This window comes from Physcomitrium patens, chromosome 23 (assembly GCF_059467195.1).
Source record: "Physcomitrium patens ecotype Gransden chromosome 23, ASM5946719v1, whole genome shotgun sequence".
NCBI classification, from domain to species: domain Eukaryota; kingdom Viridiplantae; phylum Streptophyta; class Bryopsida; order Funariales; family Funariaceae; genus Physcomitrium; species Physcomitrium patens.
The window spans coordinates 9,824,991-9,838,251 of NC_143432.1; the positions used below are offsets into that span (position 1 = coordinate 9,824,991).

General features: G+C 35.9%; 3 protein-coding genes across 5 annotated transcripts; 2 read left to right on the forward strand and 1 right to left on the reverse strand.

Annotated features, from left to right (window-relative positions):
- Nucleotides 1-2,684: 2,684 nt before the first annotated feature.
- Nucleotides 2,685-4,435, reverse strand: LOC112276135 (uncharacterized). Of its 3 annotated transcripts, none has more exons than XM_090246631.1 (3): nucleotides 4,097-4,435; nucleotides 3,779-3,942; nucleotides 2,685-2,912 (listed from the first exon to the last, which is right to left on the reverse strand). In XM_090246631.1, the coding sequence occupies exons 1-3, from the start codon at nucleotides 4,370-4,372 to the stop codon at nucleotides 2,801-2,803; spliced, it is 552 nt and encodes a 183-aa protein (XP_090102757.1). In that variant the 5' UTR covers nucleotides 4,373-4,435; the 3' UTR covers nucleotides 2,685-2,800. The 3 variants fall into 3 exon arrangements, with proteins under 3 accessions (XP_090102757.1, XP_073386813.1, XP_024362948.2); XM_073530712.2 differs by having other exon boundaries at nucleotides 2,685-2,915; XM_024507180.3 differs by lacking the exon at nucleotides 2,685-2,912 and having other exon boundaries at nucleotides 2,934-3,942.
- Nucleotides 4,436-7,335: 2,900 nt separating this feature from the next.
- Nucleotides 7,336-9,311, forward strand: LOC112275773 (isocitrate dehydrogenase [NADP]). The gene is made up of 7 exons (XM_024506399.3): nucleotides 7,336-7,425; nucleotides 7,697-7,806; nucleotides 8,035-8,072; nucleotides 8,290-8,367; nucleotides 8,626-8,679; nucleotides 8,801-8,942; nucleotides 9,263-9,311. Exons 1-7 carry the CDS (start codon nucleotides 7,336-7,338, stop codon nucleotides 9,309-9,311), a joined length of 561 nt encoding a protein of 186 aa, XP_024362167.1.
- LOC141044822 (isocitrate dehydrogenase [NADP]-like) lies at nucleotides 9,296-10,432 on the forward strand. The gene is made up of 3 exons (XM_090246704.1): nucleotides 9,296-9,569; nucleotides 9,835-9,953; nucleotides 10,137-10,432. Exons 1-3 carry the CDS (start codon nucleotides 9,439-9,441, stop codon nucleotides 10,139-10,141), a joined length of 255 nt encoding a protein of 84 aa, XP_090102830.1. The 5' UTR covers nucleotides 9,296-9,438; the 3' UTR covers nucleotides 10,142-10,432.
- The last annotated feature ends 2,829 nt before the right edge of the window (nucleotides 10,433-13,261 follow it).

The following is a 13,261-nucleotide window of genomic DNA, read 5'->3' on the forward strand; positions in this document are numbered from 1 at the left end:
ATTTTAGTATTTACATTCACTTATTATAGGTAATTTATATCTTAAGGCTCTGCCCTATACCATGGCCAAGAGGGCAAGAGTCTCATTGAATCCTTAATTATGACTAACCTCAAACATCCATAAGGATATTACTATTTAACAAAATATAGTTACTATCAACATTTAATATCCATGTGAATTAGAAATATTTAAACCTCAAGTCATGGAATCACATATACATGATGGATTTGGTAAAAAAAAAAATGGTTAGTAAATAAGTAAGTTCTTTATTAATAAAAGTAGTGGAATACTATTAGCTAGAATTAGAAGGAATTATTGAAGCTCTACTACCAAAACATTGCTATACAAGTGGAATTGATCCAAGAAACATCATAAGTAGCAATAGACTATATTACAAGCCTTTGGAAATGACAACAATTTTGTTTGAAGAGATTATAATCTGTCAATTGAAATAATTGATGTTGTTTATACTGACAAATATACAAAACCAAAAACTATTGAACAAGCCATAAGCGAACTCTATACTAAATGGCAAGTAGGTTGTAGATTTAAAACAAGTTTTTAAAATAAACTTGTTAGCAATGATTCTATTAAGTGTTTGAAAATATGTTTCGTTGTAAAGGATTTTACTTAAGTGAAGAATCTTAATTACCAAGAGACTTTTGTATCAATTGCTGTCTTGCAACAATCCATATATTTATTGCAATTGTTGCTACCTTTCATTTAAATATGTTGCAATTAAATGTAGTTTTGATTTATTTGAATTAAAAAATTAGAAAAGAAGATATCTGTATGAAGATTTCAAAATATTTAAAAATTCTACTTGAATACAAAGACAAGAGATTGCAATTATTAAAGTTCTTGTATAACTTGAAGCAATCTAGACAAGAGTAGAAAAAAGATTTAGATGCATCTATGTAGAATCTTGATTGAAAGCTTTCACAGTCAAATTCTTGTTTGTATATAATATAGATTAAGGAATTAATTGTTGCATTAATTATCTATATTAATAATGTATTGATTGATGGCAAAAACTTTGAAATCCTAATAAAGTACAAATGATGAATTACAAAAATACTAAAAGATGAAAAACCTTAGAGATCTTAGTCATTTCATTTGCATTGATTTCTTACAAGACAAAAAGAATGGTACTGTCAATTTGAGCCAAACTAAGTATATTTATTAAAAGTTGGAACAATTTGAGATGAAAGATGCAAAAGAAGTTGTAATACTAATGGTATTACTTCAACTCATTAAGCATGAGAATGACAAATCTTTGAATACAAAAAGTATAAAGCTTTATCAAAAAGTTTTAGATTTATTGCTATACCTTACAAATGGTACAAGGTACAACATTCTAATTGCTTGTCAATACTTTGTTCAATACATGTCACATCTATTTATTTCTCATAAGAAAGGGATTAAGTAGATATTTTGTTACTTCCAAAAAACAAAAGCTTTGGTATTACAATGTAAAAGCAAAGAAAAAAGTTTACAACTTATCAGCTATAAAGATGAAGATAGAGCAAGTTAAGTGAAGATGCTTCATCTAGTAGGTGATTATTCATTTATATTAAGTAGTATAATCGTGACTTGGTGAAGCAAAAAGCAATCATTAGTTTTCATTTTGTCAAAAGGTGTAACGTATGCATCTTTAGCCATTGTAGCGAGAGAGACTTTGTAGCTTCATAAAATATTTAGAAATAATGGCATTTACAAATTAAAGAAGATTATTATTTATGATGATACCAAAATTCGATTATTATTACCAAAAATTTAATACACTATAGTTGTAGAAAGCATTGAAATACAAAATATCATTTTATCAAATAATATAGAGAGAAATGACAAATTAGGTTGAAGTATTATCTTATAAAGCAAATGGCGGCAAATATTTTCACAAGACTTCTTCTTTGAAATGAATTTCTAGCTTTCAAAGATATATTAGACCTTGTTTTATTAAAAAAAACTAAGTCCCACTTTAGGAAGAAGAATGTTGAATAATATTGTAAGCTTTGTACTACAAGTTGGGACTTATCTAATATATAATGAAAGTGCAACAAAATAATGCCTTATTGTGGCTCATTTGTGTTTTCGACATTAGATGAATGTTATTTTTGACACATTAATTCACTTTCAATATCTTTAAGAAGAATTGTTAATAAACTTTCTATAGATTTCACAATCTAAAATTTAGAATTTGTAAGAAGGAAATATTTATTCTATTTTTGTTGTGCTAATAACCAATCTTTTGAATGTTTTGAAATACTATCAAACCATAATATTATTTGCATGTGTATTTATGAATATAATCTGGTTTTTCTGAAGAAAAATGTGGTTGATATTCAAATTTCCCTACATGTGTTTCAAACACATCTCTACCAAAAATAAATTTAAAATGATGTGAGTTTATTGATGCTCTGTAGTATTTGCTTTCCAAGATTCTTAAATTGCCACATGAAAAGTATTGGGAGGATGATAACTACAAATTTTATGTTAGTAGACAAATATCCGATTTCTGGGTCATATCCAGAAGATAATAAACACCATGCTGGTTTTGACTAAGAATTAAGGATTGAGCAATTATCCAAAAACTGTGATCAACTGAACGTCCAGCTAGCAAGGACTGATGCATGTGGTCTCTGCACAAGAGTGTAGATATATAGAGCACGTCGAGCACTAGATCAAGGAAGAATTCTCTTTTTAATAAGAGATGATTTTAATGAAAATGTTATGTAGGCTAAAAAGAACAATGGAATTGCTCCAGAAAAAAGATTGGGTTCAAAATAAAGGTCTACAATTATGCATAGTCCTCGATATACCCCCAAAAGTCGTCACCTTCCTCTTTTGCAGCACTGGTTTCCTTCTTAGTGCTGAACCCACCCTCAGGCCGTGGTCCATTGAACCTTCGACTGCTGGGCAACGCATATTCCAGAACTCATCAAGATATGATAGAATCATGGTTTTGAAGAATAAGAAATAAAAGAGAATGAAATTAGAAGTAAAACAGAACAGCTCATGTGTACGTACACCAGTATGACTTCAGACTACTATGTCAAATGGCATCTCAAAGTCTGCGCGACAGACGACAAGTGACAGCGACTGCGCAAGTCAAGTCGAGCCAACTGATTGTAAGCAACCAAATAAACGAAATAACAGTTTTATACTCCTGTTCTAACCACCGGCTCATTACTGCGGCGTGTGAAAATGGCACCATGCTACAATTTATGTCTGTTAACTTTAGTAGAACAAACCAACCTTTAGTCATACTACATATAAGACAAGTTACACGTGAAGATGTAAGCAGGCATATTGAGCATCCCCAACCACAAAGTATTTCATAAATTTGAAACAACAACCTACGCCCGATAAAAAACAGTTCCATCAGTCTTTATGATCCTTCTACTACCGCACTAAATACGACACTTCAGTATCCAACAAAGCATTACTAAATCAAGGAAAATTAAATTGTTCGGATAACCCACCGGTCATGACTAAGGAGGTTCTATATACAGAATGCTTGTCTAAGTTGCATTACTCAGCTACCTGGATCATTAAACGGCAAACTTTGAACCAAAAAAGAACATCACTCATTCAATGCCAATATCATCATTTACAGTGTTAATTTAAATAGTAAGTTATGAAGGCAATCACTGGAATCAGTGTCACGTTTAATCTGAAACTACTATGAGACATGCCAGGATTGTCATCGAAAACACAAACAGAAAGTGGAGGCCAATCCAAGTTATGAACGTAACAAGACAGACGAACATAATACCTCTGTTTTCTGCGATGAGAGTCCTTCTGCTTGCGCTTAACAATATCCTGTGAAGTCTCATGGAACCTCCTGCGCCGACACTCAGGAATCACTCCAGCGGCCATAACAGCTCTCCTGAACCTTCTAACTACGGAATCAGCTGGCTCATCCTCACCAACAAAAACCTGAATCAACACATCCACAAATTCATCAACAAAGAAAACACTCGTTCTCTCAACATCAAATAACCCTCCATCCTCTATCACATGCCAAGCAACACCTCTCCCAAAAAGAAAAAATTCCAACACCTCAATTCACAACTACCGTTGAAACGCATACCTGTGCATTGTAGCTACCTTTGAAGTACATGACATTGACAAACTCCAGATCCGGGTGAAGCACTGACACGGCCGGCGAGGAAGAGCACAAAACCTCACCATGGTGCAGCGACAGGGGCTGCACTGCGAAACCGGACTGTTGCGGCAGCGTCACAGAATTGTGGCTGGAAGTCATGCCATTGCTGCTGCCGTTGCTGCTGCTGGATTCGGCGGCGGAGCACCGCAACAACGAGGCGATACGCGACGGCGCGAAGACCGAAGCCGAAGACATGGTCATGTCTGTTCCCACTGCTGCAATTCAATACAAGACAATGCCAGCGCCTTCGGATTAAGGGCCGTGATTAAGCAAAAAGGGGGGGGGGGTCTGGGAGAAGGAGGCTTCGAGGATTCAGAGGGTTGCGGGGCAGGATAAGGATGAAAAATCCTTTCGGATTAATGGGTGGATGGATGTGGATGAATGAATAAATTCCTGGCGGTGCTGTTGTCGTGATCACCGTGATTGTAAATTTAAGCTGATATTCTCACTTTGGCAACGAGGCTTGTGTGTTGATTCATCAAAAAGAAAATAATAATGAAGTGGAAATGTGGGAGTGAGTTTGGAAGATCAGTTTTTTCTAAAAAAAAATTTTGCAAAATTATATGTTGTTTAAGAGAGAATTGGATGGATAGGGTACATAAGTATGTTAAACATTTTTTTTAACTATTTTATACATGCGATTTATCATTAATAAAATCCTATAAAAAATAACATCAAAAACGTATATATATAAATATATAATAGAACATTGTTTTTCTGTAATGGCGAAGCTAATCTACATATGTCATAGATTAAAACATAACGGGTCATCCTAGATACTGAAACAGTTACTACAAAAAAAACAAAAAATATAATCAAATAACCATCTATACTATAAAATTAAAATAAAAGAACATGTTTGTTTCTCTGGCACCATATATTGAACAAAAGACCAGGTTGATAGATTCAAAATTACCAACTCAATGTAATAATTTTTGTTGATTTTAAATAAAACAGCTGAGTGTCCCGGGGTACACATACTTATATATATATATATATATATTTATGAGTGTGTGTGCGTGTGTGTGTGTGTTAGAACAATACTAATAATACTTCATGGGTTTACATGGGTTTACAGCTGTAGTCTTGATATGATATTTTTTTCTATTTTAGTTTCTTTTGCAACTTGATTTTCTGGCTCTTTAGACATTCTGCAGAAAACCGTCTATCTGGAATTCTCGTTTTTTTTTTTTATTATTTTTTTTATTCATAATATAATACAATCCACCTCCAACTCAGAATTCCCAATGCTCAGATTTCAGAATATAACTTTGTGTGCTCATAGTGGTTGTATGTGTTATTGTAGGATCTCCTCCCATGCATCTCTTGTAGGGCTTCCATTTCTGTTTCTCACAGCAGTTTTTGTGATAAATCCTAAGTTTTTTCATGTGAGTACTTCCTGTATTCACACCCCCAACCAACATTTCCAACTCGTTTCACTTATACAAACATTTGTGTATTTTATCTCATGATATGGAAGTACTTGCATGTCATATTTCATTTCCTAAATACATGTATATATTGATATACTTCAAATGTAGTGTGTGTGTGTGTGTATATTAGAAAACATACACACTGTAATTGTAACCAATTATAATAGTATCCAGAAAATTACAAACTATTATTTCAAACATATCATGTTAATGTATGATTGTATAAAATGCAATTTCAAAATGACATATATTTTGATATTTTCATACTATGGTAAAGAAAAGTTTTAAAATAGAGACTTGGTTGCACACTAGTCCATACATTTAATTGAGACGTATTTGAACATGTATGATCCAGCCAATGGTAGTATGCATTGATGGTTGTAACCAAATATTTGTAGCATATATTTAAATGCAGCAGAGTCAATTTTGAAATTGATTTTTATACAAAAATGTGAATAAAAGTTCAAGGCATTTGAATAACAGGAAACATAATTTCATTGCTCAACCACTACAAGTCTATAAACATAACCTTTATAAAATGAGGTTTCTAATTTTGGGCCAAATATGTATGATCATTATTAAGATTGCATTTTCTGAACAACATTTAGAGATTTCTAGGTGTATATATTTTGGTCCATATAAAGTGGAAAATATTAGATAGCATGAAAATTATTAGAATGGGTAAAATAAAACTAAACATAATTTAGAATTAATTTTCAATGTCTAAATCAACCAAAATTAATTAGTGGGTTTAGGATATTCTTGGACAACACAAGGAAAGTTCCTCAAGTAGTTCTATTGAAGCAGCATGTCTTTGTTATACCACCAATTTTCATGTCAAGTTTAACTGACACTACTGCAAGAGAATGTACCTGGTTCTTTTCCCTTGGCATGTGAATTCACTCATGTCCTCTTGTGCATTTGAGATGCCATTGGGTCTTCACAGATACAAATTGCACACAAGTACAAGTAGCATATTGACTATGTTACTTGTACAAAAAAAAAATTGAAACTTACTAACTTGTGTACTTTTCCTCTTAAAGCATAAGTACTCACTTGAATAGAAATAAAATTCGTTTTATACAAATTATTGGGTTATTAAATTTCTTGATTTAACAGCCTTTGATTCTTAAAAAAACACAATGGAGAATCATTAACACATGCATAGTAAAGATATTAAAACAAAATTTCAAACCAAAAAAAAAAAAAAAAAAAAGGCGTAATTGTATTTATTTTTCCAGTGTCCACAATCCCATGGAATTTTCAGTGCCTGTTTGGTGCATCCCATTTGATCAGTCGAATCGGAGTTGCATTGAGCTGACTTATAAGCCAGAGTTATGCTTGTAAAATACAAACTTTAGATAGACTTTACCTGCTTAACTCGAACGTTCTCTGATTATGTCGTTTTCGTGTTATTGGCAACGAGCTGTTGTAAGCTCATTCATAATTTTTCGACTTCTCGAAGTCTACTTATGTTTGCATGCAGTCTTTATTCGTCCAGTCATTCGACGGGAACTGCAGCTCTTTGGCATTGCCTACCCACATAAGTAACTCAGATTTTATAATTTGCGGCAGGATTGAATACAATGATGATATCTTTATTCCACCTGCAGCTTATCTCTTTTCTTTGATCTAGCTCTTTTCTCATCGGGTGCACTCAATTTGCAAGAGCAGAGTAGTACCATGTGCGAGATTCTGGAACGTCTTTTGAATTTTATCTAACTTGCGATTATGTTTTGTGATCATGTTCTGTTTCTTGCCGTTTTTTGTGGGACAGGTGATGAAATGACCAGAATAATTTGGCAAATGACCAAGGATAAGGTGAGTGCTACTACAGGAAAGAGTACCCACTATATGTCTGATTATCAGTGACAAATATGGAACAAGGCTCTCACGGTGAAAATTCGGCAGTGAAACGTCCTCTTTATTGAGTGAAACCTCAGCTTGGAATATCTCATTTTCTGATTGGCTGATCAACATGTTAGTGATCTCGAATATTTTACGTACAGGGCTTGGTCAGAGTCACGCGAAATAGGAAGTGTCGTGTTAAAATGAGCAATTTCTGACAAGGTGTTTGTGAAATCTGGTGCAGCTTATTCTTCCATTCTTGGAGGTTGATTTGAAATACTATGATCTGGGAATCCTGAACAGAGACGCCACTGATGACCAAGTGACACATGAAAGTGCCGAGGCTACCCTTAAGTTGGGAACTACCTTCTGATTTTATTCATGAACGCAGTTTTATCCACTACATAGATTCTAATGTTGCTTATCTCGTTTCATCAAAGCAACTTTATCTTGGACCTCATTGCTTCTGTATGATCAAACGATAACCATTCAATAACCAGCAAGATGATCACGAGATGACCTGGTCGATACTTACCGACGAGCGGATTTGATCTGGCTAAAGTTTTGTGTTGTTTGGTACAGATACACCGTCGCTGTCAAATGCGCAACCATTACCCCTGGTTTGTTTCATTCCTATCATCCATTTGATGTATAACGCCTGAAATTTCATGTTGGAAATCTCCCCTGTGTGTTGCAAGTCTAAGCATCTATTTTGAAGATCGGGCTTCCACACCAAATTATTTCGAACAATATCTCTGCACTTGAAACTTACAAATCTTGCAGCTGTGGTTGACATTGTTCCATCTAATGAACGAAACGTGCAATTTTCGTGACCAGATGGAGGGCATGTGAAGGAATTTGGACTAAAGCAGATGTGGAAGAGTCCGAATGGGACTATCCGGAACGGTTTGAATGGTATTGCTGGAGCACATCCGGCTAGATAAATTCTGCATGTTTCTGAATCGCGTGAATTTGACTGATCCCTAGTCAGTAATCACCTTATGCGCACGAAGTACTTTTTTGATCTTTGTTTTTGAGTTGGTTTCTAGGTGTTTATGTTGCTACGGGCAAATGAAACTTGATTTTAGGGTACGAGGGCACAAGCAGGAAGTATTTCCTAGAATTTCTGGAGGAAAGTCTCGTCAATACCTGAATGTCCTCCGTTGTTTGCAGGGACCGTGTTTCGCGAGCCAATTTTGTGCAAGAATATTCCTCGTCTTGTTCCTGGTACGCAACTGAATCGTAATCTTGTATTTGTCTTCTACATAAAGATCTCTTAATCCAGAATTTGGTGCGAAGAGATATCTATTTGTATACACTGGAGCACTGAATATAAAGTCCTTTTTATGCTGGAAAAAACTTATTTGCATCGGTAGGCATGCCTATGGCGACCAGCACAAGGCCACAGACGCAGTGTTCATGTCAATACAGAAGAAATGGCCACTATACTTGAGCACAAAGAATACCATTCTGAAGAAATACGATGGAAGGTGACCTACTCATCGATAATGTGTCTTCTAGCTCGATGAGGCAGCTGCTAAGCTGCTACCTTCTTAAGTCAGTATTTTCCATTCAATCGCTAGCTAGTTAGCAATTTTGTTTGTTTGTGGTCCTACCTGTTCATCAATGAAAGGTATTCTCAACAGTTTCTTAAGCTCGCTTTCATGAGCTGGCTAGTTAGACCACTTTAGTCTAGTTAGTCCTGTCAATAGTCTGAGGTTGTTAGTTATTTTCATTTAAATCATTATTTTTTGCCTGGTGATGTGTTTGTTCAAATAGTGAGTTCGTAGATCTGGTTGTTTCTGTTCAGATTCAAGGACATCTTTCAGGAAGTGTATGAATCAATCTTCAAGTTTTAACTTCTTTTTTTCTTTTTCTTTTTCTTTTTCTTTTTTTAATTTTATTTCCATGTCTGATGTCCAGATAATGGATATATCACCCTTCACTGCACAGTAATTGTTGCGTCTTGCCTTCAGATTTGTCCAGATGGCAAAACTATTGAAGCTGAAGCTGCTCATGGGACTGACTCGGCACTTCAGAGTGCACCAGAAGGGTGGTGAAACTAGCACCAACAGTATTGCTTCTATTTTTGCTTGGACTCGTGGACTGAATCACATGTAGATTTTCTATTCCATGTACTCACCTTGAATGTTTTTTTCCATCCTGCACGTTGGTCTCACATTATCGTCTTTCAAGCTCCCTGCATAGTATTTCATGCTTAATCATATAATTTTTGAGAAGCTTTTTAATGTATGACCTTAGTTACAGTTCATGCTAGCATATCGTGATTGCCATACACGTCTTTCTCTGAAAGATTCCTCGTAAAAGATGTGAAGTTGCATCATGCACGTCAAGCTGAGGTTTCTTGTGCTCTTGCCTCAGAGGGTTGCAGGATGGAAACACGAAGTTTCAAGATTTTGCTCAGAAGCTGGAAATAGCTTGCATTTCTGTCGTAGAAGCTGGAAAGATAAAGCATCTTGCTCTTCTAATTCATGCCCCTAGTAAGTTTAACAAGTTTGTGGTAGTTACGTATAGGTAACTTCAGGCTCAAATCTAGCTCGTGTTCTTTGTAGTTCAGGTGCCGTCAAATCGGAAGGATTTCCTGAATGGCCTAAAAGGTCTTTCAAAATGTCGTGGTAGTTTTGTGCATGTTACTGATCGGATGCACTCGAATGTATTCACAGGATGACCAGGAAAGACTACCTCACAACTGAAGAGTTCATTGATGCTGTTGCAGAGGAGCTACACGCATCGCTGTAACCGACATTCAAATTATAATGCCTTTGCTACCTGACTATTGAAGTTTAATCAACAGGGCAGCACCTATTCTATCTCATGTATACGACACTGGTCCTGTGTTAAGTGGAATTTTTAGAAATTTGGAGTTCATTAGCACTTCGTTTTGCTCATCACGCGTGTTTGATTTTGGAAGTACAAAATGTGAAACCACATGGTAAATAAATGATGCATCTTTGCCCAACCCAAGCTCATTCATTGCAGCAGCCTTCAACTTCGAGCGAGTGCTTCATTTCATAACCATAAATGGAGCCAAAAGAATGCATTTGTATTGACATGATTGTAATGATATTTCTCGAAGAAAACATTCTGGCTCCCTAGTCTAACAGTTTTTTATAATCTTTATGTTCAGCCTTTAAATATTCGAAACAACAATTGAAAGGAGTTTGATTGGACACCATAGAAGGGAGCGACTTTCAAGATTGAAGCAATACCTCTGAAATGATCTATTTAACAATGCATTCTGTCTTCATATTAAGCTTCTTATTATGGTTGCTTGCACACGAAACGTCGTGGTCTTTTGGGAAGATAGAATTAGTGCACTCGTTAAGTCATCTATGTGGATAGTTATATGAGTATGGCTTGATGTCTTCGTACTGTGAAAAAGTAGCTATTGCAGCGGAATTCGCGAACTCCAAAAAAATGGAGCTATGGATGATGGTGCTCTGTTAAACTTCGTGGGAGATTTCCAACTTTTGATTAGCTGAAAAAAGAACTGTAAAGATTACATTGGCTTCAGAAAAGTCTGCAAATTTCAGAGAGTTCAGATTATGCCAAGTCTTGTGAGATGATTTGTGCATGTTCAACCTCTGTCATAAGATCATGCGGTCAATTGCAGAAGAACGATGCGCTTATTTTACTCCCTGGTATATGCTGACCACAGATGCTTTGGTTTAAATTACAGATGTGGGCAAGCTCGTCACTCGTGAATTGTGCCAATATGAGGTATGTAGAAGATAATTAAGCGTATCGACAGCAGAAAGTTACACGTCTCGAACGAAACCAACTTATAGAGGATGAGAGCCAAAATTAATGAAGGCTTTTCTGAAATTTGGTTTCATCAACAATTTACAAATCCAGAATGTTTTCAGCGAAAGCTGGTAGAGGCTAGTATAATGGAATATTTAGCAGTTCAGGAACGTATGCAATATACACCAGTTGATTGACTGAACTCCATGCCTGTGCAGAAGAAGTTCCAGGTGGATGTGAACATAACGATGGTGGATATGAAGTTAGAATTCCTGTTCCAAGTTTATATTAATGTAATTGGAGAAGGGTTGTCTGAGAGGTGTTATCACATTTATATATTATAGAAGATATAATGCTTGCCTTGGTTTCTTTGATTTGACGGCCTCATTGTATAATCAAAAAATGATGTCTAATTAGAACAAGAAATTACAAAGAACTCCCAGCGCTGATCAGGAGACACAGGTAAAGATACTCCACAGGACGAGAGAATTCGTAGCCAGAGAATGGAGTTTGCGTAGACCTTCATGGTTGTCAAAGTTCTGCGTTTTAGATCCTTCAGGTACACCATGTATGACTTCAGTAACGTTTACAACAATCTAGCAGCCACTTCAGCACACGTGGTGGCAGATTGAGTGATGCTCTCTTGAAAAGGATTTGCAAATTATTTTGTCTTTGTGCATGACTTGAGAGACACATTATGAAACATCCTTGTTTCATCATGTGTTGACTGCGCTTGCTTCCGTGAGCCTCTGAATATGCTGCTTGCTGATGGTTTCTATAGAGCTCTTGGCAGGGATCCTGATAGTTGCAGTCCCAGCAAAGTGACTAAATAGGTGGTAAGAAAAAAATTCGCACTCCCATTGGAGACAAGCGTATCAATTGCAGCAAGTTTTACGTACTGAGGAGTTTGCAACATGAGAAGGGAAACATTTCACCAGATCGGTTTTTGAGGTGTTGCACTCTCCGCCAGAAACACCAGGCGGCTTACTCTGACTGAAAGTTACTTGAACGCTTCCTACAGAGCTTTGTTTTTACACCAAATGCGAAGCACTGCAGCTTTCTATCTTCTAAAGCAGCTCAGAAAACCACCATGTTCTTTCATCACCTGCAAACCGTATGCAACATAGTCACATGAACTCTCATACTAAGGAGCATGTCAAGAATATGAAGAGTCCTGTTCTCCTCAGAGTACAGCAACCTGTAATGTCTTCAGAGAGGAAGCAGAAGTTTTAAACGTGCCACTGAAGCACGTCGATGATAAGTCTAAATCACTCTGGAACAGCTGCTCACCTTCACTTGGAGCCACAATGTCTTCTGATGCACGTGATGGCAGGCTAAGAAGTCTGTCACAGGGTTCAATTGCCGCCAATTGACGCCGACTGCCACCCGCCCATCTCTGCAATAAGGTAGATTCAGTATGTTGTTATTTTCCATGAATGGTACAATTATACTCTAAAAATGCTTGGTCTTCTGCCGTGTAATATCTCAGTAAAGAGGATCCTCTTATATATTGCCTATTTTGAAGATCAGACGTGACCTTATTGTTCTAAAGTAGAATTGGAAGTTGAAGAAAACTTTTAAGGACGTTCAGGAGCACAAAATAATAATTAAATTTATTCTCTCCTTTCGGAAAATTGATGATTAATACCCATTATTTCAAAACTTTCAAAAATATCATGGTACGCTGCATATTCTGTTACATTGCTACTCTAAATTACATACAATTCAAATCTGGTTACATCCGGAAAAGAGATATTGATTGTTGAAAGCTTGAGCTTTGTTGAAGTGTGCTTCAAATTAAAATGTGAAGCGGCTACTCAAGTCTTAGTTGTAAAACACAGTATGCCTCCAATATGGCCCTCAAAGACATAAACTGTTGTGCAATCTATTTACTTTTAAAATAGCAAAGAACAAGAATGTTAACATTCATGACACAACTTTTACCCACCGCTTCACTCATTCCAAAGCTCAACATCATTCCAATCCTTAACTTCTTTGACATTTGTATTGGAGCAATATGACCTGTCCATACTAGGAGGACAAC

Excerpts from the sequence above, each read along its gene's own strand:
- LOC112276135 (XM_024507180.3), bottom strand. The coding sequence starts at position 4,372 with ATGACCATGTCTTCGGCTTCGGTCTTCGCGCCGTCGCGTATCGCCTCG. Across the intron at positions 3,943-4,096 it reads AAGGTAGCTACAATGCACAG|GTTTTTGTTGGTGAGGATGA; the intron begins GTATGCGTTTCA and ends GTGTTGATTCAG.
- LOC112275773 (XM_024506399.3), top strand. The coding sequence starts at position 7,336 with ATGTTTTGTGATCATGTTCTGTTTCTTGCCGTTTTTTGTGGGACAGGT. Across the intron at positions 8,368-8,625 it reads TATCCGGAACGGTTTGAATG|GGACCGTGTTTCGCGAGCCA; the intron begins GTATTGCTGGAG and ends CGTTGTTTGCAG. Across the intron at positions 8,943-9,262 it reads CTGAAGAAATACGATGGAAG|ATTCAAGGACATCTTTCAGG; the intron begins GTGACCTACTCA and ends GTTTCTGTTCAG.
- LOC141044822 (XM_090246704.1), top strand. The coding sequence starts at position 9,439 with ATGGCAAAACTATTGAAGCTGAAGCTGCTCATGGGACTGACTCGGCAC. Across the intron at positions 9,570-9,834 it reads ACTCGTGGACTGAATCACAT|AGGGTTGCAGGATGGAAACA; the intron begins GTAGATTTTCTA and ends CTCTTGCCTCAG.